We start from the raw sequence: 24,743 nt of genomic DNA, 5'->3' as shown, positions 1-24,743 counted from the left end.
ACCCATGTCCTTCTTGCCTCTAGGGGTCCTACATCATTTAAAAGGCTTACAGCAAGCACACACCCACCGGTTCCTTTCCACAGCTTTGCTCTTTACAGCACCGAACCTAGGCTCAGGTCTAGAATTCCAGACATTCCATTACTCTATGTTAGGTGATGCCCAGAGAATTCCCTCTGGGGCACAAGTTTGTTTTTCTCTGTGTCTGCAGTGTTTTTGTTGGTGGTGGTGGTGGTTTTTTGTTTTTGTTTGTTTTTGTTTTTGTCTCTCTGTGTGTGTTATTGTTGTTTCACCTGCTTTTCCTTGCTTGGGTGACTTCTGATTCTTAAATATTAAGATGTCCTTCAGCCCAGCCTCTGAGTCTCTATGATGTCTGCTTGGTCAGTATTCTATGCACAGAGACTGCACAGGGTCCCAGTGCACCATAGATTTACAGGCCCATCAAGGCCCCTCCAGGTTAGAACATGGCACTGTGCTAAAAATGGCTGGCATCACAATTTTGCTCTCTAACAGTGAGCCACATGGAAGACTCCTGGTGCAGGGAGGAAGGAAAGAAGATTCCAGGTTGTTGGCTGAAATGAGGTCAAAGGAATACCTTCCTGCCAGCGACTAATGCAAAATAGTAGCAATCATCACCAATGCCCCAATAACTGTCTGAAGTGGCTCCTCTGCTCCATCCTCAGAAAAGCCAGGAATGCAGGCTCAGTCACAATGGAATAGGCTCTTGTCTGCCAGTACATCTTCACCCACCCTCTCTCTTGGACACCTGTGACCAGGAGACCAACTGAGAGGAGCTGGTCTCCATGGTTTCTCATGAGTGCTTCCTAACCAGCTGCTGCTCAATACCCATAGTTCGATCTGTAATCAGCAAGCTGATAATCAGAGCATCAATCAGTAAGGGAAATCTAGAGCCTATAGACATTGTGCCATGACATAAGTTGTAGAAAAAGTAAGGTTACAGTCGGCCACACATGCCACAATGCACACATACATACATGTACTCTCATACACTCAAATGCAAATCTGTATATACATACGTGCCACACATACACAGATGAATGCACATAGCTGTGCATCCACACTCACATCCAGGAACTCTCACACATGCTTATAATACATACACATGCACTTATACAATCATATATTTATACATAATCTCATGCAATAATACTCATTCATATACACATACAACCTCCTATGCTTACATACAAATACACACAATTATAAGTTACATGTATATGCACATAAATCATTGCCATGCCATATGCACTCACATACTTTCACACACACAAATACATACAACTAGGCTCACATACAACTCATACTGCATATACACCTTAATGTACACAAATAATCACACATTTACATTCATACATGTGTAAGTATGTACACATGTAGCTGGTATCTGCAAGCATACCCCATCAGTATGATTAGCCTTCTTCACAGCTTCTGATTGGTAGGGAACATTGGATGGGTCCATCTATGAAACCCACCACTTTTTTCCCAGGACCCAGATGTAGGTCCAGAGATAGGAAAGTGGGCTGTATAAGATGTACATGCAGATATACTATCATTCACGGGGAGATTTTCCATGAAGGAGTTGGAGACTTTAAAGAGAGGACCGATGTCAAATCAACACTCACCAAGGTATTTGTGTCCATTTCACCCTGACTGTATTTCTCTGCCATGCTGGCACAGAAGCCACCATCAATGATAGGCCTTGGGCCCTTGTGACTAGGAGAGGTATGAGCTAAGGGTCTAAAAGTTCAGACTCCTTTGGGCAAGGTCATAGTGACCCCAAGTGGCCACTTTGGTAAGGGGTCCTTTAAAAAAAATGAAACCTGTCCAGGAACAGAAAGGTTTGGGGTAAGCTGCAGAAACAGGAGCACATACATACCTCCTCACAGAACTATAAAACCAGCTCCCGTGACATGTGTGAGAAGTCCAGTACAAGGGATGCCAGGAGAGACGGAGACCATAATGCCTGCTTCTTACTTGGCTTCTTCACCAGCAAACATTAATTTAAACCAGAGAACCAGAAATGGGGTGCAACTACGAGACTGGTGTGAGGAGCCATGCTCCCCACTAATTTCGCTGGCAGCAAGGACCCTCCATCTGAGAACTTTGCATTATTTTCTTTTAAAATTACTTAACATCGTGCCTGTAATACTACAACTTCCTTTTAAAATATGGTTCTAAAGTCAAGATGGAGTTGGCTGCCTCTTATAGTACTTTAACCTTACCCATGTCCCCGAGGGCAGTGGTGTCATTGAAAACCTGCTGCACTGGGGAAACTCTGAAGAAGTTAATCAAGATGGGAGGGTGCTGCCTGGCAACGTGGCTCTCCATCTGGCTAAGAAGCAGACCAGTGCCAATGAGGGTGATTTCAGGACATCTTGGAAGGTCCTCTGTCTCCAGACCCCTTTCCACCTGGGATGTCTCAGCCTCAGAATTCCTCCACTGAGGTATTTCACTGTGCTGGGACATGGTCTTATTTTTATAAATAATCTTGCCAGATATAACTTGACACGTGCTGTCAAAATCAAGAAAATGACTGGAAGCTCCTTAAGGGAAGGGTTCTCACTTTGCTCCTCTCTGTGAAAACAACCAGTGAACTAGAACTAACAACCCCCTCCCCATCCTGTATAGTGGCCTTGAGCTTCACAGGCTTGTGGGAGATAGACCCAAGGATCTGGAGATGGAAGGTATATAGTAGCTCACGTTCGCTGATGTCAATCAAGCCTATAAATGCCAGATGACTTGCTTATGCTTTTGCTGGCAGGAGGTGGATCCTATGGACTCCTCCTCCTCCCCATTGTTCCCCCACTAGTAGCTGCAAGCATGGGTTTCCTGGCAGGGGCATGTACTTATTCTCCCTTCATCACGACAGTCCTTTCAGTGCAGCTGAGAGCACTGGTTCACACCCACTCAAGCCAGTAGTGTTTGCTGTGCCCAATTCTGACCACAGGAAGACTCTTCGTTTCCACTGTCTTCATCTTAGCTGGATTTCAGGCCCAGTCCATGCCCCCTCTTCTCTGGTTGCTACAGCCCAGCAGAGTCCATCTTCAGAAGCCACTCATCCAACAGCACACAGTATTGTCATAAGCAACTCTTACATTCCAGTTTGTTGATGACAGTCCCCAGGGCCAATGTAGGGACAGATATTGGAAAACATGATAACTGGGTTTTAAACTTAGCTCTATCTTATACTAACTTTGTGTTCAAGGGGTAGGTAGCCTTCTCTGAGCTCATATTTATTCATGAGACAAGCTGCATGGAAGTTCAGAAGGACACGAACGGGTCTGTAGAAAAGGTACAGTTAGAACTGCACTCTTCACCATTAGACATTCAAAGTCCTTGTTTTAACCTTGTCTTTCTTCTCCTTTCTTTATTCTTCTAGATCACCTAATACTTGCAGCTCAGTATTTGCTGTAGCACAGGTACTCAATAAGTAATTAATTTACGTTTCCAGGACAGATGATTTTCTGACCCTCAAAAGGTGAATGAAGTCTTATCAACTCATTTTACATCCATAGCCCACAGACTTGTGCCTGACACAAAGGGGCCCCTCGGTAATACTTGCAGAGTGGATGAGCTATGTGCTTTAGGGATTCAGAGAAGAATGGCTATGTAGTGAGAAAGTTTAGGGAAGTGTCAGCCCTCAAGCTGAACAAAGGACGCTCTATAAGGGACAGAGAATAGTGACTTCCGATGGGATGAATTTTCTAAGCTTTTGTTCCGAATGGGAACAGAGCCATTTATATACTCCCACTTGCAAGGGTTGAATGGGAAAATAAAGGGATCATTGATGGAGAGCAATGGGGTCTTTAAAGTGAAAAATCCTTCAGCAAGCTCTGTGTGCTGAGAAAGAAGTATACAGATATGCCTTGGAAACACATTTTCTTCTCCCCCAGAACTGTTCTTTCCTTGCTGGCAATGAGCAACAATTCACGTGTAGCTGAGGAAGAAAGCTGCTGAAATCAAAGGGAAGCAGCAGGCACAGGCCTATAAGAGAGTCTTCCCTGTGCCCTAGACAGAGAGCCTGGGACAAGCGCTTTAACTGCTTCTGTTTCCTGGGAGAAAGCAATTCTGTTGTAAATTATTGAACATTTCATTTAAACTTCATAAATAAGAAACTTGAATGGAAACATTACATACCAGATCCACTTGGCAACATATAATTTTTGTCTTACTCCCTTGATCTGCCACCTTTTGCCTATGTTGAGAATTTTCTACTTCATTATAGTCAAGTGAAGGTCGTGATCTTGAGTTTGTGCCCCAAAGGTAACCTGATTTCTCAAACTAGGGATGTTCTAGGAATGGTGACATATATTGATGGTAATGAATGTGTGTTTTAAATGACTGTGCATGCACTGAAATCACCCAGTCAGTATAAAGACAGGTACTGAGACCAGCCGGGGGAACTCCTCACTAATACCCTGATGCAACCATTAATCACTGGTTTGCATCAGAGTCAGGGGCAGAGCTTCGTCAAATCCACCAAAAGCACACCTAAAGCCAACATGTCCTGCCTGGGCACTTCTTGATAATGATAAGGTCACTTATATGAAAATGAGCATTAAAAACCCCCCAGCATACCTTCCTGTGCTGGGTAATGATAATATTAATGACAACCATTAAGGACAGATCCGTACAGAGAAAATTCACTGAATTCCTTCAACAACCCTCTGACATTGAAACCTACTATTTCCATTCTATAGAAGCTGAGGCCTAAACATGTTAAATAATCAAAGTTATACATGTGTAAGGTGGCCAGGCCTGCTTATAAAATGTATAGCAGATTCCAAAGCCTGTTATATGTCAAACTTTACTCAACTTAGGTTGACAGTCTCAGGAGGGAACCAAGCAAATATTAGAGAAGGAACAAGCTTGTGGGAGGTGGGAAAATGAGGCCTAATTCTAATGCTGCCCAGCTAGGGCTCAGCTGTATTCCTTCAAGGGAAACTGATGGCTAAGACCAGGTAAGATTCTGCTGTAATCACACAGAGTATGACCTGAACTAAAGCTAGAAACAGGTGTAACCTTCTGATTTCCATACAGCAATGCCTGCTGCTAAACAAGCCAGTGATTAATGAGAGGCTACTAGAACCATCCCCTATAAAAATAATTTGTTTTACCTTAGGGAAGCAAGCCACAGTAACCAGGAGGACCAGAGGTAACTAGGGCAGGGGAAATTGCCCAGGCCTTAAACTCTGAGTTTAGAGATCTGGGAATCTTCTCAAACTGGTTATAAATTCATTCCCATTGCTCACCCCTCACAATAAATGTTATACTAGGTTGAATGGTGTTGCCTTTAAAAATCCCTGTCCACCCAGAACCTACAGAAATAACAGTATTTTAGAAATGGGTCTGTAGTTATGTGATCAGTTTAAAGTGGGTTCATCTGAAACTCTAATCCAGTGTGGCTGGTGTCCTTTTAAGATGAAGAAACACACAGAGAGAAGGAAAGTCACAAGACAGAAGCAGAGATTGTAGCAGCACTGTTGCAAGACAGGAAAAGAATTGAGCTTTACCACCAGAAACCAGGAAGGAGAAGGCATGATCCCGTAAACCTGAGAGGTGTATGGCCCTGCCCTCTTCTCTAACATCTGGACTGTTGAAGAATGTGTTTGCCTTGTGTTAAGCCACCAGTTCATAGCAGTTAATGACAACTGCCACAAGTAACTACCAAGGATGGATAGGGGACTACCCATCACCTTCATGGGATTGTGATGAAGCTCCAGTAACATTCAGGTTTGAAAAGCACAGTATTGCACAAACACAGGGAAGTCTTACAACCCACAATTCTCTGGAGCCTCAAACAGGCCTGATAATAAGTAATTAGAATTTAGCCAGAACACTGGAGGTCCATGAGAGTGACAGTTAGATTGTTGCATTTCTTTATAAGCTAAGTCTTAATAAATGAGGGGGAATTTGAAGCCAGCTATAGTAGAAGGGTAATGGTCCCCAAAGATACCCAAATTCTAATGCCTAACATCTGTGACTGTGTCACCTTCTGTGGTAAAAAGGACTTTGCTCATGCAATTAAAGATCTTGAGATGGGAAAACTATTCTGCACTATCTATATGGGCCCTACTTACTGATGTTTCTCTCTATAAATTAGATGTAGGAAGGATGGAGTCAAAGTAGACACAACAATGGAATTCAATATCAAAGAGAGATCATTATTCAAGGGGTGTGATAATAATAAATTTTAATCTTTGAAGGTAAATTAAGAGACAAGAGACAAGAAATGCATGCAACCTCCAGAAGCTGAAAAGGCAAAGAAACAGGTCCTCCCTTGGGACCACCAAAAGAATTCAACCTTCTGAGCCATCTTAGATTCCAGACTTCCTCAGTTAGAGGATCATTAATTTGTATTGTCATGAGCTACTAAATCATGGCAATTTGTCACCACAGCAATAGGAAGCTATTACATCAATCAAGCTAGCTGATCTGAAAACAAATGTAGAACGGTGGAGAGAAAGACTCCAGAGAATTCCAGATGCTCTAGGAACCTGTCAGCGATCTTTCGTAATGAACTCCTAAGGGATTTTCTGTGAAGCTTATATCCTATAATTTTGAATTTCCTCCAAATTCTGAGTCTACCAGAAGTTACTGTAAATTGTAATTGATCCTTAGTTTAAATACCATAGTCTGAGCTAATGCCTTGCTGGGGAATTCACAATTACTGGACTTCTACACAAATCCATGTTAATACCTTGAAAGTCCCATGTTCACGGGAAAAGTCCACATAGTATGGCCTTCTAGAAGTGACCCCCCAAGTCCCCATATGGCCTCAGGACCTACTTGTAAAATGTACAGTATAGTCCTTGTACACACAGTCGAGAAACTCTTACCATGCTCGTGTCTCCACTGTCCCTATTGGCTACATTCTCTTCATACCTTCAGAGTTTAAGCAAGAGTCTTACTTTACTATTATACCCAACCCGAGACACTTACACACAGGAAAATGTTCTAGACATGACCACTCTTCCCAAGGACAGCCTCCCTGCCTTTCTGAGTAGGATCCATAACAAAAAGCCATTTGATTCTGGCCAGTTCAATCCATGACTTCATATAGATTTTCCAAGTAGCGAAATTGAGATTTTTTAAAATAGGTAAAATTAGGAGCAAACTGAAAGAGGACTAAGCAAAATCTGAACAGGAGTTTATGATAATTTTCTTCTCTCCTTTTAGTCTTCTTCATTTCATACATTTATATGTACACATATATATGTGCACATGCATGCAAACACACATACAGAAAGAGAGAGAGAGAGAAATACAGAGAGAGACACACAGAGAGAATAATGTTTGTTTTTGTATCTACCTACAGATCTGGTTCCAGGCACAGAATATGGAGTTGGAATATCTGCAGTAATGAACTCAAAACAAAGCATTCCTGCTACCATGAATGCCAGGACTGGTAAGTAGAAGAATGGTGAAGAGGATGAATAGGCTGTAAGCATGTAAGACTAGGGTGTGTGAAGGCTTGTACTGTCAGGATTGACATCAGGTATCCCAGTGAACAAGGCCCTCTTGATAATTATTGCCTAGTTACAGCATCTAACCTATGCCTGGCCTGACATCTGAAGTCACACCCTATTCTTCATAGATCTGTGTTTGATCCACAATCAGAAAGACCGCAGAGTAAATGTGAAAACTCCACAACAGACTGATGCTGTAGCAGACTGTATTCCTATCTACTTGATAACAGACAGAGTGTGTGTCCTCAGTCTACAACACAAGGACACTTAAAAAGGTCACTGGAAGACCGGCCTAGACTTGGAAACATTCCATACAACCCCAGAACAGCAGAAAAAAAAAGTCCACATAAGATTCTTACTGCTCTGAATCCAACAGTTTCCCTTCCAGATCCTTGGGAAATTTCAGTCACTTCAGCAAGCTTAGATATAAACTGAGCAGGGGTTGGGGGTTTGGATCAATCCCTGTCTCCAAGGCTGAGCTAAGCATAAGCAAACTTGCTAGAAGAGCACACTAACAAAAGTCTCTATTAGTCTTTATACACCTGAGGTTAGGACAAACCAAAGAAACCTCTGAGCCTGGGAGGGGGAGAGGGGAAACTTACTTGCCGTAAGCACCTTATCCTATGTGGTAGTGGTTCCTCTTTCCCTGTTTGGCCTACCAAGGGAGAATAAATGAAAACCAATATAGAGATCTACTAGCAAATCAGCATGTAGATCTATCCCAGTGGGGGGTGTATTCCAGTGTCACTGCTAATAGCGCCTTTCTGCAGATTGTCCATCTGTTTGCCATAGCACTGGCTGTCTTTCAAAGAGAAGCTGTTAAACAAAATGTGAGAAGATTATCAACCATGACAAGCTAGGGCTCCTGGTCATTAGGTCTACTTGACAGCCCGGAGACACACAGGGTAGTCCAATAACTAATGACTCTCCTATGGAGCCAGTGTGAAAGAGGCCAATTGCCAAGTAAGGTAATACATGCCTGTAATCTCACACTTGGGAAGTAGAGGAAAGGGGATCACAAGGTCAAGGTCATTCTCTGATTCACTGTGAGTTCAAGATCTATCTAGTGTAATAAGATCTTAAATGAATGAATGGATGGATGGATGGATGGATGAATTAATTAATTAATTAATTAATTAATTAATTAATTAAACTTATTTTATTCCACAGAACTTGACAGTCCCCGAGACCTCATGGTAACAGCCTCCTCAGAGACCTCGATTTCTCTCATCTGGACCAAGGCCAGTGGTCCCATTGATCACTACAGAATTACTTTTACCCCATCTTCTGGGATCTCCTCAGAAGTCACTGTGCCTAAGGATAGGACTTCATATACACTCACAGATCTAGAGCCTGGAGCAGAATACATTATCTCTATAACTGCTGAGAGGGGTCGGCAGCAGAGCCTAGAGTCTACTGTGGATGCCTTCACAGGTACCAGGGAAGGTTCAGGAGTAATTAGATCATAACATGAGGTTACTCAAATGTGCTAGTCTTCCAAAAGAGAAAATTAAGAGATGTGTAAGGAGATGGGGGTGTTGGGGGGACTAATCTATGTATTAAAAAAAATGTCTGAGAGTAAAGGGAAGGAATGAGCAAGGATCTGAAATTTTATCTCAGACTTTTATAGCCTAGACATAGGAGCTGATTGACAAATCCCCCCGCCCCCTGCCGCCACATTAAATCAGTGGGAATGCTAAAGCTTTCTGTCACATTCTTCCAAGTCAGAGGTTTTTAAATCCTGGCTCTCTATTATGAATATTTCACAGAGATACTTCTAGTTTTATTATTCTTAGCTGTTCAGTAGATGGCTTGGAAAGAGTGGACTAACCTGGATCAAAGTGGGAGGAGGAGGAGGAGGAGGAATAGGAGGTAGGACCTCTGAGCCAGCAGGTGAAAGTGTAGCCCTCATCATCATAGAGGGAAGTCAAGCATCTCTGCCTAATTGCCTGTACCACACACATGCTTCAGAGCAGCCAATCTTCTCTACTTTGCAGGCTTCCGCCCTATCTCCCATTTGCACTTTTCTCATGTGACCTCCTCCAGTGTCAATATCACGTGGAGTGACCCATCTCCCCCAGCAGACAGACTCATTCTGAACTACAGTCCCAGGGATGAAGAGGAGGAAATGATGGAGGTCCTCTTGGATGCCACCAAGAGGCACGCTGTCCTAATGGGTCTACAGCCAGCCACTGAATATATAGTGAACCTTGTAGCTGTCCATGGGACAGTAACCTCTGAACCCATAGTGGGTTCTATCACTACAGGTGAGGTTGGAAAGTTTGGTAAAGAGGGTTCTCACTTCAGCCTTTGACAAGCTAATTCAATCTGAAAAGGAAAGCATTTGAGAAACAGCAGACTGGCTAATAGATTTCTGTGAGTTATTCTGAAGCAGGTCCTTCGTCCAGCACTGCATAAGAGATATAGGATGAGAAACTCCATTTGAAAAGTAGGACAGGCCAAATGGTCTGCGGGCTCAAGTCTCGAATGCATTGGTCCAAGATTTACCAGACTAGGAAAAAAAGCCCTGGAAAAAGCTTGTCTCCAGGGGAATCCTTCTAAGTAAGAAGATGATGTTCCTATTCTAGAGAGTCACCTCTGACTGCTTAATTAATGATTCTTCCTCAGAATCAATACAGAGCTACATGTAACCATGTAGTAGCCTGGCATTCAGAGACAGGAGCTGATTTTCATTGTTTGGAAGACAGAACTCCAAGATGAACTGGGTCATTTCCCCTTGGTCATTTGTAAATACAATGCCAAATCTGACATATTTGTACATAAAACACCTATGATTAGATAGTTTCCTACATACTGACAAGAACTCATAAACTGAAAAAGTGTGTTAAATAATCAGCTAGCTGAACCCCACAGTTTAGATGCACCATAATTATGCACCATAAATAAAATATAACTTAGAAAAGTACATTCACTTAGAATTTGTGCTCTAAACTCTCTCTACAGTTAATAGGCAGCTTTTCCAAATAGAACCAATAGTAGATGCTCAAAACTAAGAAAGTAGAAGACTTGAGTCTTTTCGAAGAAGTTTCCCTTGGAGAAGATAATTATGTGATTCCATATTTAAAATAAAACACACGGATTTAAAAAAGAAGTTTCTAGTTGGTCTAGGCAGGTAGTAGATGTTGCACAAATTTTGCAAATTTAGCTTCCTGTTATTAGAATATTCATAACTGGATTTAGCCAAAGCTACAATGTTACAAGTGTAACATCACACTGATGGTCACTTAGGATGACCAGTTAGTTATGTAGGGTTATGCCTGTCTGAGGGACACTAGTGGATCAACACAAGATATTCCATTTTCAAACTGTGCATCTGTCCTTTCCCCCCACAACTTCCCTGATCTTTGTAGGAATTGATCCTCCTAAAAACATCACGATTAGCAACGTGACTAAGGACTCCCTGACGGTTTCCTGGAGCTCTCCTGTTGCACCTTTTGATTACTACCGAGTATCATATCGACCCACCCAAGGTAATGATACAATTTTGTTTCTCAAACATAAATAAGGCCTGACATTGGTTAGAAATTACTGGGGGTGGGGCACAACTACAACCACAAGACATATGCCCCTCTGTAGCACAATCCCTCAAAATGAGAGTGAGTTGATGAAGAACAACAAAGAAACCATGTGCTCACCTCTCAAAATAGACTTGATTATACTACCAAGAGAGCTAAGCACTTTACCACTGGAAATAACTGGACACTATTAGCCAGGCTGCATACTAAAAAAAAAAAAAAAAAAAAAAAAAACATGATCTCTAAACGACTTTACCAAGAGCCAGGGCGACATGTACTATGCTGAGCATAAAGTCTAAGACTAGAATCCAGGATATGGATAAAGACCCAGCAGAGCCAGATGGAGCGCTGGAGGGAACCGCAGTGATGTGATCCTAATTCTGCCACTGTAGCCACGTATGAGTCAGAAAAGCTGGCTGGGAGCTTGCCTGTATACTGCCAGTTCTTGCTGGTCTATGAGGCATTGTTAACAAAGTGGAGGGAACGTTCACTTCCGGCCAGAGGTAAGGCAGTTTTCTAGGCTACCTTTCTTTGGGATGCATAGCACACTTTTGGCAGCTTTGCTCTCTCCACTGCCACTATACTCATATGCCCACCTCAAAGAAGACCAGTCTGATAGAAACCTACATAATAAATGGTTCATTTACTTTTGTTCTGAGAAGCTCATAAAATGAAAGAGTGGAGCCAGCAATAAGATCTATTTAAACCCCACAATTACCATCTTATGAATCATTTATCTGCCTTCCCTTTCCTATTGTATGCTGAGGCTACATCCATCTGTGCCTCATGACCCACTGTCACAATGTAAACTGAGCCACAGACCCACAGATGAGAGAGCTGTTGAACTTTTTAATGATGGATTTTGTTCTTCCTCAGTGGGTCGGCTAGACAGCTCCGTGGTTCCCAACACTGTGACAGAGTTCACCATCACCAAGCTGTATCCAGCTACTGAATATGAAATAAGCCTTAACAGTGTGCGGGGCAGGGAAGAGAGTGAACGCATCTGCACCCTGGTGCACACAGGTAAGCATGTCGGGTCAGGACATAAGCATCAGGCTTGAAACAAACACGGGAAACGGGCATTCCTCATTTCAGCTCACAGCAGATACTGAGACGCTATTCCTTGGCTCCTCTGATTCACTGTGTTCTTCAGCACAAGTTGTGGTTTCTCTCCCCACAGACAGTTCTGTCTAATAATAGGAGTTTGGTGAGTCATACTTGGGGAGAAGTCTTGTTAGTTTGGGTTAGGAATGTTCATGGAACTTCCAGTCTGAAGAATGGTCTTTCAAAGATGAATGCTGGAGGCAGATGCCACAGCAAACATTTGAATTATAGGATCTCCTTAAGATTTGGGGGTTGGGGAAACTCTGGAGAAAAGGTGATATTCCAGTTTCAGAAAACTAGGGGTGGGGTGAGATTATTCACCATATACAACCATCCCAGAGGTGTGCCAGAGGTGTGCAGCATTTTCTCCAGGGGAAAAGTTCTTCACCTGTATGAAGTAGAGGTGAGAGTAACCCCGCATAGCATCCCAGCTGCTGTCAGGAACACTATGTAATCCTTCTTCTCCTGCAGCTGACTAAATGTCCTCTGTGTCCTCATGCCCCTTCACAAAAGGAGCTCCAGAGGAAGGGAGGTGGGAATGAAAGACGAGCTTTAATATGGAAAGCTGGGAAGAAAAATTCTTCTACTAAGCCTTCTTCAGAAGACTAGCTCTGGCTGAACCTGAGAATAGGGGCTCCCTTCCGGTAACTCCACTGGACTTCCTTCTCTGGTCCTTAAGCCAGTATACTACATAGTATTGGCCAAAAAAAAAAAAAAAAAAAAAAAAAAAAAAATGCTAGAGATGTCAGTGGAAGGCACAGCTGTTCCCAATGTTCAGTTTCTGTCCTCAACATTGAAAACCTTCTAGTTAAACCATAGTTCCTACTATACATAGTAGGAAAACATTCAGCCTACCTCATTAAGAGAACACCTGGATTTCCCAACATGGCTTAATTTCCCAAGAGATGGTGCTTTCTGAAGGAGGGAAATGTGCCGAGGAAATTCTCCTGCTTTGGATGTACTCCCATAAATGCCAAAACAGCATCTCTTAACACTGTGGCAAAAATGTTTTTCAGAAACATAAAAATATACCTTTCTCAGGACAGTACCAGGTAGTATAACCTTTCCTAGTCTCCTTCCTTCTGGGTTTGTGACTGTAGATGCACTAGCTATGTTTTGTCGGTGATTATCAAAGCAGGCAGTCGATGAATGTTGACCAGAAGTAATGACATTGAGCCAAGAAAGCCCTTTCCTGCCCTCCTGAAAATTCTGACATATTTTCTCATTGAAAATCATAAAATGGACTTTGAGAACACAGTGTTCCCAAAATAAGAGTGCTATATGACCCAGGCCAAAAGCTCACTCCTGGGCAGCAAACATCTCAAAAGCAGAAACTCAGCAGCACACCAAGCTACTCTGTCACCCGATTAGCCAGACTGGTTCTGGTAACTTCCAGAAACTGTGCCACATTCAGAAGTATCTTCATGTGTTGTTTTAAAGCCATAACAATGATCTCACAACTTGTAGAAATGACAATTCCTTCAAGAGATGGTACACATCTCAAAAATCACCCAACCATATGCTCCATCAAGAGCTGAATTTAAAGATGCTTTTGAAAGTACAAATTATAAATAAAATTCAAAACATTAAGTTGTAAAGGCTCTTATTTCCTATTATTACTTTGGGACGAGGAACATAAGCAAAAAAGAGGAGAGAGAAAACAGAAAAGCAGCAAATACAGCTCATTTAATCAAAGAACAGAAGTAAACCAATAGAAGGTCTTAGTTCCCAAACATAATTTGTATGACTCAGGTTGAGCGAACATTTAAGCTGTTCTAATAGCATTCATTTAATAAATAAACTCCAACTTTATGAAAAGGAAATATACGAGTAAATCCAAGAGTTACATGGGTGAGTAGAATCATAATATATTCATAAGCAAACTTTCTTCCCCTGACAGGCCACCTTGAATTCCCTAAGCTTGTGCAACTCCCCTGGGTCTCTATGCAGCAAAAAGAAAAATGCCCAGAACACATTCCAGATTGAAGCTTGTGGGTGTAAGTAGTGGATAGGACTCTGTGACCAAGTTACTGGCACAGATCCACCACACTTCCTGACGTTCACAGACAGAGATCTTTCCACAAAGCTCACTCTTGCATGTGTGAAAGAACAAATGGGCTGGAAAGCAGGATTATCTCAGGAACTAATGAATCATAAAAATTTCTATAGCTTCTTTCCACCCTGTAGATTGAAATGTCTAAAGTGCAACAGAGTATTTTGAATGTTCGACTTCCCATCAAACCCATCAAAGAATTATGCACACAATAATTTAATGACTTAACTTAAAAGAAGGAATTAGGGCAATTGGGAGAGAAGTGGGTAAGAGAAAGAAAAAAAAAAAAAGAAAAAAGAAAAAGAAAGGCGTCAATGGAGCCAGACAGGTAGAAAAAAAATCCGTCTCCCCTCCATTATCTTACCCAGCACAATGGCAGATGTGCACCACATAGGAAAATTCTGATTATTTATGGTACTTAACACCTAGCATTTCCTTCTTTAGCCTGATATTCTCCTGTTCTTTTCCAGCCATGGATAGCCCCATGGATCTGATCGCTACCAACATCACGCCGACAGAAGCCCTGCTCCAGTGGAAAGCACCCATGGGTGAAGTGGAAAATTATGTCATTGTTCTCACACACTTTGCAAGTGAGTGTCTGCAGGTTGGGGTGGTGAGGACTGGAGCTACAAGCCAGTATGGAAGTAAAGAAGTGATCCATTTTCTTCCCCATCTGAAAGTCAAATCAGAAATTCCCATAGGGGAAATGATGTGCCCTCGAGCCCTGTAAAATCCGAAAGATATCCCCCAACTCCTGTAAACAAATAATAACGAGAATCACAAATTCTTAGTCTGAAAAGTTCAAAAAAGGCAAGCAACCAGAAACAAAAGCCAAGTCAGAGCTAACACTAGAGACAAAACTCAGCACTGAGCTAGGATTTTCACCAAAGTGCTACAGGTAAGACAGGATTTTTCTAGGTGTTTACAGAGCAAACTAATATTAAGCAACATTTCTGCTGTACTCATTTTTCCCTGCCCACACACAGCCCAAAAGTTTGAATCAACACAAAAATCTGAATATCAATGCTGTTTTTATCATGCTCACTCAAAGCACCTGGGCAGTGGAGGCAAAGACAGCAGATCTCTGACTTTGAGGTCATTCTGGTCTACAGAGTGAGTTCCAGCCAAGGTTACACAGAGACATCCTGTCTCAAAAAACCTACCAGAAAGAGAGAGAGAGAGAGAGAGAGAGAGAGAGAGAGAGAGACAGAGACAGAGACAGAGACAGAGACAGAGACAGAGAGACAGAGAGAGACAGAGACAGAGAGACAGAGACAGAGAGACAGAGACAGAGAGACAGAGACAGAGAGAGACAGAGAGAGACAGAGAGAGAGAGAGAGGAGAGCAGAGGGGAAGGGAAGGGAAGGGAAGGGAAGGGAAGGGAAGGGAAGGGAAGGGAAGGGAAGGGAAGGGAAGGGAAGGGAAGGGAAGGGAAGGGAAGGGGAGGGGTGGGGAGGAGAGGGGAAGAAAGGGGAGGAGAAGGGAGGAGAGAGGAAGGGAGGGGAGGGGAAGGGGAGAGAGGGAAAGGGAGGGGAGGAGAAGGAAGGAGAGAGGAAGGGAGGGGAGGGAAAGGGGAGGAGAGAGGAGGGGGGAAGGGGAGGAGAGAGGAAGGGAGTCTCAAAGCAAAACAGAAGAAGCATATTCCAAATATCTAGGCTTAGGAAAAATATTTCTTGGCCAGAATTAAACATGTGATCACAGAATTTTTGTGGGTTTTAATCAGGAATCTAGGGAACATAGATACCAGAGAACAGAAGGCAGGCAGACGTCTTGACTTTCAGGGTAGAAAGAGAAAGCCAATTCTGCAAGCTGCAAAGAATAAATTCATCATCAGGGTTTGAGAGAATGAAAACTATCAAACAAAATGGAAAGGGTGTTAGTCAGTACCATACACCAACAGGTTCACAAAGCTTCCTTGTTGGTTTTTTTATTTCCTTTCGTTTTGCAACTCTGTTAGTACATTTATATTTCAGATAGGCATTAGAAAAGTAAGTATCATTTAATCTTTGGTTAAGATTAAAATGTGTATGATAAACCATGAGTTTGGGTTGATAGGAGTATAGCTGACTGCATAATCCTGCTCAGAGAAGAATATTTTGGAACCATCCCAACCCCTCTACGTTCCTGCACAGCCCATCTCAACTCCTACCATCCCTCTGTGTGGATCATGATCCAGCATTTCTCAAATCAACATGCCTTTTAAGCTTTTCAAGCTTATACACATTTGCCCATATGCCATTTTCCCCAGGGAGAAATTCTCTTCCCAAGAATCCACCTAGATAACCTGTCTTTCAGGTCTTAAAGGCAGCCCTACCTTTTCTAACAAAGCACCCCTGACTCCCTTAAGGCTTACCTACTCGTAGTGACCACAGGCATTGTTCCATCCTGTTCATCACACCCATTCATTCAGCAAATGCTCCATGGGCCACCAACTTGCTAAGCCTAAAAAAAAATTTCTAGGCAAAGCATGAGTTCTTATCTTTATGGAACTCACTTCTAGTGATGGTGCAGAGCAGTAAATAAACCTTGATATGAGCTATGGCATGAAATATGCAAGACAGAGCATTAAGAGCCTCCCCAATGAGCCACCATAATTTAGAAAGGGATGAATGAGGAGAAGAAAGGAGCAAAAGCTCAGAGGAAGTGAAAAGGACAAAAGGGAAAGGTGCACCCTTGCTGTATTTGGAGAGAGATAAGCATTTGAGAAGCTGTCACAGTTTAATGCGGTAGAGCAATGGTGGACTGCAGGATATCACAAAGAAGGACATCAAAAACATGGGCATTAGCTACCTTCTTCCATAGACTGTTAGACTGTTTGGGCAGCCTTATATACCTTGTTCCATTTAACTCTGGAGCACAATAAACTTGAAGCAATAGGTCTGACCTAGTTTGGAAATATGCCTAATAAATTTTGTCAAATGCTGAGTGATTCAGAAATATTCTAATTGTCTAACACAGGGCTTGGCTATAATCTAATGAACAGTTTCATTAACAGCTTGAATGAGTCCCGAGAAGACATGCTTACAAAATTTGTATATAAAACAAAACCATAATTGATTGAATCCACATTAAAATATTTTAATAAACTGAAACTGTGGTCCAAAATTCAACCAAGACAAAATGATGACAGATGTAAAGGCATACTCTGCCCATGGGTCAAAATAATCAGCCAGAGGGGTGGTGATAAAGCCATTCATTGTTAATAAATTAAGAATGTAGTGGCAATAATCTGTTGCTGTCCTAAAGCCTGTAGTGATACAAAGGACAGACACAGAAGCAAACTGACCTGTTTATAGCATTGATCAGCAATACCAAACCCAGTTCTCAGTTCTCCTCCAAGCTCTGCATTTCAGCAAGGACGTAGATAAACGTTCTGGTCCAGAGAGAAGCAGTAAGGACCATGGAAACTTTAGAACTGTCATTATAAATGTAATGAAAGGCAGGGGCTGCATTTTTTTTTCAGGCTAAAGGAGGGGGTATTTGATGGGGAAAGTGGATAGAAGGAAACAACCAGATAAACAAGAACCATTCTTACTCATTGCTTGCAGAGGCCTGAGTAGAAGGTAGAGGCACTTTGACCTCCATATATAGAATACTTTTCTCTGAATAATAAGGATGATGATAAAAGAGGATCCTTGTATAGAGTAATAAGCTGTATCATCTGTAGTTTTCCCAGAATTCTTGAGTACTGAGTCTATATGGAAAACTTTAGCTGTAGTAGGATTTTCCCCATGGATATGTGTCTGATTTCAGTTGCTGGAGAGACCATCTTGGTTGACGGAGTCAGCGAAGAATTCCAGCTTGTAGACCTGCTTCCTAGGACCCACTACACTGTCACCATGTATGCGACCAGTGGGCCTCTCATGAGTGGCACCATCACCACCAACTTCTCCACCCGTGAGTACAGGCTCCTGCATGGCTGGCATCCCTGAAGGATTATGTGAAACCTAAATTCAATGCTTCCTTGTAATGGAGTATATAATGAAAAGAGTTTGAATTTGGTGCTCTGAGCATGTTTTGGATGAATGTGGTCCCTGTATCACTCTGCTAGTGAGCACTTCTGTTTTTATACCCAGGATCTATGTGATAATAGCAGAGCCAGACAAGAAAGTTTGTTATGAAAACTGTATCTGCTGCAAGGGATGCTGAGCAATATGAGATAGCTTGACACAGTAGTGGGGAGCTGGGGGGGGGGGTAAGATCATGTCAGGAGAACATTAGAACAAATTAAGATACAGGACTGCTTCAAACCCAAGCATTAAGTGGTTAAACGGGTTTAGGGTCCTAGGCTTAAAGAGTTATATTGGAAGATGCCACACCCAAGCTTAGAGTCTTTCTTGGGATGCAGTTAGGGGGTAGCTTCAAAGAAGGAAAACAGCACCCTGCTCTCATCCAAGAGAGAACCAGAGTCAGCAGTTGAGCAGTGCTGTGAACAAGATTACCATGCCTGAAATCAAAAGAGGAAGAGCTAGGGAGGCAAGGACATCCCAGCATTTTTTCCGTCTTTGCAGTCCTGGACCCTCCTGCCAACCTGACAGCCAGTGAAGTCACCAGGCAAAGCGCCCTGATCTCCTGGCAGCCACCCAGAGCCGCAATTGAAAACTATGTCTTGACATACAAATCCACTGATGGAAGCCGAAAGGTAAGCATTAGCCGGGAAGGGGAGCAACCATTTCTTCCACGTGAGGCCATGTGGAAACTGACCAGTGGAATGACCCATGGAAATTGCAAGGATGGAGAAGAAAGCAATTCGCAGGCACCCAGTGAGGCTCAGATCCTAGATACACAACCTGCTATTAAGGAGAGAGCCCAGATTTATGGACCAGGAAATTCTCAAGTTGTGGCTTGCTCTCTACCCACACTGAGGGAAAGCACAGTCTTTCTGTGTCAGTATTCTCTCTCGAGAGTCTACCTTGCAGCATCACCACATTCAGGTCCACATTCAGGTACAGAACATGTAGAGATCCTAATCCTGTGCTCTCTGAATGATCTCTCACTCCCAGGGGTCAGCAAATGTGAGCCACATAATAAATAAATTTCAGAGGCTTTGATGCCTTAGTAAGCATTATAAAAGCAACACCTATGTAGCCTACAGTAAGGAGATAATAAATTGTGGTTTTATGTCATCAGTCTAAACAACCCACTAGACCCCTAGTTAGCATATCTTCCTTTGCTTCCTTTTTAAAAAGTGGAAGTAGAAGGAAGTCAGATCTAGAGGGCAGGTAAAGCTGGTCTGTTTGATGGTAGTAAGGAGGTCTTGGATTCTGCTTCCTCAGCTTCTTCTATTCTGCAGTAAACCCAATGCAGTCGGAAGCTACTGGTTCAATAATCCTGGTACCTAAATTTATCCCATGTGCATTTGTAAGATAGGAGCTGGTCTAAACCTCACATGGGAACTGCCCTACCTGCCTCTTGGCAGTTTCCTTACTGTGGAATGGAGAAGACTGCATTGCTGACCCAGCTTCCATATTGTCCCATATTGCAAGCTGGCTGCTCCCTCCAGCCTCCTTTATTCTGGCTCTCTGCAGGAACTGATTGTGGATGCTGAGGACACCTGGATCCGACTGGAGGGCCTGTCAGAGAACACAGACTACACAGTGCTCTTGCAGGCAGCACAGGAGGCCACAAGGAGCAGCCTCACCTCTACTGTCTTTACCACAGGTGAGGGACTTGGAGTCACTTTGATGCCTCCTTCTCTCTACATGATGACATCTGACTCCTAGGCATCTCTGCTGAGCCTTGTCCTAGAAAGAGCCTATCAAAATCACTCAGCTTTCTTTTTCTTCATTCCCCTTTTCTAAGGCCTTGGCAGAAAATCCCCATCACCAAGGTTATCATGGAGTCACTAACCTAAATCTGTGGTCCATGAGGACCAACTAAGTGCACTAAGTAACGGGGTCAGGTTGTTTCTTGTTCCAAATTCCTGCATCCTGATGTTGCCCTCAGAGCACTTCTAGTAAATGTAGCACAAAAAACCTTCAATACTAAACCCTCATAAATTCTCAAAAAACTATTTTTATGTATCCACTATCTCACCCAATCTTTAAAATTACTGATAATACCATTTGAAAGGGCAGGAATAGAAGCTAGAACATAGCTCAGTAACAGAGCAATTTGCTTAGCATGTATGAGGTTCCAGGTTCAATCCCCAGAACCACTCCTACACACACAGACACACACAGACACACACAGACACACACAGACACACACACACACACACATACTCACACACAGACAGACAGACAGACAGACACACACAAGATACAGTTTAATGGAATGCTTTCACCTAATATGTTCAAAGTTCTAGGTTTGATTTCTGGCTTCACAGTAATAGTAAAATGAGAAGGCTTTTGGAACTCAAAGATTTACAAGGCATTTTAGCAAGTATTGTCATATATATATATGTGTGTGTGTGTGTGTGTGTGTGTGTGTGCATTATTTAACAGTATTTAATTTCACCCTCACAACAGCCTCTGTCCTATAGACTATTACCTTTGATTTTTTTTACAGGCAAGGAAAGTAGTGTTCAATGGAGATGAGATAACTCATCTAAGATTATGTATCTTTCATGTTAGAAAGTTGGGATTTGATCCAAGATAGTCCCTGGAATCTGAACTGTTACTAGTTCTTTCTGCACGTTTGTGGCATCTCTATAGTTTGTTACTTGTAATTGCTTACCCAGCTCAGACTGACTTTCACATTACAGGGATGAGGGTCTGTCCAGCAGTGCATCTAATATGAACATATCCCTCGCCCCAAACATGTTTCCTGCATCCTTGGAGTACCATATTGACTGTGTTCTCCTCCGTGTCCCAGAGCCTTCTCTTCCACCCTAAAAGTAGCAACAGGAATCCCTGCCCCTCATACCCTTCTCTCAGTATACTTATTCTAGAGGATGAAACAAAGAGTTAGTTAAACTTCAAAGTCACTGTTGGACAGTGAAATAGTGAACAAGTCTCTTTCCTTTGTTTTTTGTTGTACCGTTTGTTTATTTGTTTTGCTTTTATACCTTTAAACACATTAAAAAGTATCTTCAGTGAGTTCATTAGTCCAAAGCGAATATTTTAATGGGGAAATAAATAAACTGTGACCACACAAGACAGGAATCTATGAGATATCCTTACCGAACTCAGAGAACACTTTCTCTGCTAAGGCTGGAGTTCATTTTACTATTCCAAAGATGCCTTATGCAGCACTAAGGTGTTACCTCTTGTTCAAACCCAGCCCTGAACATCCACAGGCTCACTAAAGGGTCATTTATGAAGCCACAACTTAGGAGAGTTTTCTGCTGAATTAATTTTTTTCATTATAAAGCAAACACAGCTAACAGATGCACAGAGCTCCCACCTCACATGTTTATTGGGTTAAAGGAATCATTTTGTCACTAACATGCTTGGTGTTGTATGAGCTTTTTATTCCCGCCCTGCTGATGTCACAGCTGACAGTAGGAAGTGATGTGTCAAATATCTGAAGTTTCTGTGGGATCTAGAGCTGAAACCCCTTCCACGTATAATGGTTTCTGTGACCATCACAGCCTTGTCTTAGATGCAGTCAGTTGGATATGGGACTCCATATCCAGCCAGAGTCTTGAGAGGGTTGAATCTCGTGATAATTAACAACTTACATGGGAATCTGGATAGGAAACTTGAATAGTGGCTTGGTTTGATGGGCAGTGCAGGTGACAGATGGTGCCTATTGAGGTTGGTTTGTTGTTCTTTCATGACTCCAGGCTCCTCAAACATAGCCAGTGTTAACTCAGAAAAGAGAAAAAGACAGAGGCAGACAGATAGACAGACAGACTGACTGACTGACTGACTGACTGACCGATAAATACAGAGAAGAAAGAAGGGAGGAGAAAGGGGGAAGAGAGAAGAGAGAAAGAAAGAAAGTGAGGAGCCCACCATCTATGCAGTGAGAATGGCTACCAGCTGAGCTATTCACTCCGTGTAGTGTTTAGGATGCCAGCAATGGACTTATCACTATCCCCCTAATATGTAGCAAAGGAGCATCCATGTTTGGGAGTTGTTTCAGTTTTAATGAAAGTTGAAACTTAAGTCACTGATGCATCCTGAGCCCTGCTGGCTTTGTTTTGGAGATTTATCAGAACCCACAGAGACAACTAGAAGCTGAACGCTGAGTGAAAATTTCTTGGCCAAGGAATAATGCCTGCCAGTGTCCCAGGTACAGAGAGTGGACATATAGACATGACAGACGGCCTGGAGAGCTACGTCTCAGCTTCAGAGTACAAAAGTAGACATCTCTTGATAAAAACAAAGCAAAACAAAAAACCAAAGCCTACAGAAGAGTCTTAATAACCTATGCAGGGATGCTACAAAGGTGCATTTTGCAGACTCTGAAGGCAAAATCCCTTTCAGGTTCTGTCTGCCACTGCAGTACAAATCTTTCTGAGGCTGCAGTGTCTACTTCCTGCCCCAGTCCCTGCCCCTCTACCTTTCTGCCCCTGCCAATGGGAACATTAATGAAAGAATAGAATACAAGGGTGTTTGCTTCCAATTGGTGAAATTAGGGGTATTACAGAAGAGGGAAAGGAGCCAAAGTGAAAAGCAAAATCTCTTCACCTGATCCAAGATTGAAAGGCTACCTGTCTGGACCCCATGGGCGTGAAGTAATCCTGCTGAGGAAGTCTGGAGAACACTGAAGGTCCCACGGCAGTGCAGCAAGGCAGAGGAAGTTAGAGGCTAATTTTCCTTTTGGCTGCTATCATCCTTTCCAACTTAATTGACAGTATCTGCATTTTCCACTTACTCATATCTTATTCCAAGGATGAGCTGATCCTGTAAGAGTTTCCGGTGCCTTTTCTGATAGACAACAGACTTTAAAGGTTGGCTTCAAAGTGTCCTCTGTGACTGTCAAACACTGTCCTGGGATGATCAGGACTCACTCAAGCAGATATAATGGTCTGGGGAAGAGTTGCGATGCCAATAATTAATAATTAATTATAATAATTTTTCCTTTTTCTATTTATTGAAATATTTTTTCTCACACAATATATCCTGATTATGGTTTTCCTTTCCTCTATTCCTTCCATTTCCTCCCCAGCATTGTTATAGAAAAGAACTAGCTAGCCTGGGAGAGTCATTTGATCAAGATTCCTTTTCTTATGTTCACACCACACAATGTGAGCCCATTCCAATCTTTCCATCATGTTAATAGCTTCCTGTCCTCTTGTCTCTGGTGTTTGCACACGACTCCGGGGGGAATTATATACAAGTGGTATGGGAGAGGAAAAAATATAGATACATTATTTATAATTTGCTGTCTCCTGAAATTTCATCCAAGGTCTACTTGTCTTTTAGAGACATGAATTTAAATGAGGAAACAAATATTCCTCCCAGAGCCATGGGGACTTGGTGAAATGATCTTTGGAGAGGCAGGTTCCATTGTCTCTTTAAATATGATAAAAGGCAAACAAGACTCAGACTGAAGCTCCTCCTCAGAGGCGGAGAGCACTGTAAAAGGTCGTCTTGACCTTGAGGTTAAGTGAAGAGCTATAGCTAGAGATGAGTAATGAGATGAGGCTGTGGTTTTGGTTCTGTATTTTTCTTCTTCTTTTTATTGCCTTTGCCCCCTGCTATCTTCCTGCCAGGTCAGGCTGTTCCATGAAGCTCTCCAAGAAAATTTTGGGTCTCCTCTAATATAAAATTCTTTTCTTTGTATTTGTTATTGTTGTTTTGTAAAAATTGGCAAATTCCAGACTCCAAAGCAGTGTGTGGTGGATTTAAACAAAGAATCGTAGTTACCAGGATTTCTGTTGGAAAGGGAAGCCTGGTAATCTGTACATCCGGACATCATACATCCCTCCATCCAAGCAGCAGCCGGGGATTTCCCATTGCTCTGCCACTTACAGTTTGGTGTGTTTAATTTCTCTGAGAAACAAAAGAACAAAAGATGCCTGGTAGGAAGAGGGAGAGAGAGAGGAAGGGGGAGGAGAGAGAGGGAAAGAAGAGAGAGGCATGCACACACAGACAAATGGACAGACAGACAATCCCAGACACAAAGGGAAGTCTGCCTTCGCCTTTCTCCGAGGCCTGGCTATGAAGGAGGTAGGATACTAATCATGCCATATGAATATCCCATCCCAAGCAAATGAACAGATCAAAGCTCTGAATTAATCAAACTGCCCCCTTTGTTGTGTGTTCTCAGTATCGCCCTCCAAGGTTCCTCTTCATATGCCCTCAGTTAACTTCATTTTGCCCCAGCTCTTTTTCTGTCTTTGACATACAACCATTGTAATACAACAGACTGGAAGCCTCTTGTTCCTGCCTTTGAAAAACATATTCTTATTAGAACTGTTTTAATTATCAGTGATCTAAATGTGCCAGATGTGATTTGGGTTATACAGCTTATTAAATATTTTTTTGTTTGGGCATTTTACATTCATCTGTCTTTCACTTCTGATTACTGTGAAATATTACTTGACATGTGTCCATCCATCACCTTTGCCTTTCCACTCTCCCGAAGTCAGGCATTGGATTGTCTGCAACTTTTCACAGTCCCAAACAGTGTTGCACTATGTGCTTTCAGTACTTTAATCTATGGACC

The 24,743-nt window shown here is 42.4% G+C and overlaps 1 protein-coding gene across 2 annotated transcripts in view; it reads left to right on the top strand.

The window, feature by feature from the left end:
- TNR (tenascin R) overlaps window positions 1-24,743 on the top strand; it is a gene marked incomplete at both ends in the record, with an annotated part of 73,908 nt that overhangs the window by 27,576 nt on the left and 21,589 nt on the right. For both annotated transcript variants that reach the window (XM_080923192.1, XM_080923193.1), the window contains 9 exons: window positions 7,337-7,426; window positions 8,658-8,921; window positions 9,485-9,754; window positions 10,859-10,978; window positions 11,900-12,046; window positions 14,651-14,770; window positions 17,934-18,077; window positions 18,692-18,822; window positions 19,709-19,841. In XM_080923192.1, the coding sequence (XP_080779318.1) occupies window positions 7,337-7,426; window positions 8,658-8,921; window positions 9,485-9,754; window positions 10,859-10,978; window positions 11,900-12,046; window positions 14,651-14,770; window positions 17,934-18,077; window positions 18,692-18,822; window positions 19,709-19,841 (1,419 nt within the window). The remainder of the gene's footprint in view (window positions 1-7,336; window positions 7,427-8,657; window positions 8,922-9,484; window positions 9,755-10,858; window positions 10,979-11,899; window positions 12,047-14,650; window positions 14,771-17,933; window positions 18,078-18,691; window positions 18,823-19,708; window positions 19,842-24,743) is intronic.

The sequence above is a fragment of the Micromys minutus genome (assembly GCF_963924665.1).
Source record: "Micromys minutus genome assembly, chromosome: 1".
NCBI lineage: Eukaryota > Metazoa > Chordata > Mammalia > Rodentia > Muridae > Micromys > Micromys minutus.
This window is presented reverse-complemented; position numbering and strand designations above follow the sequence as displayed.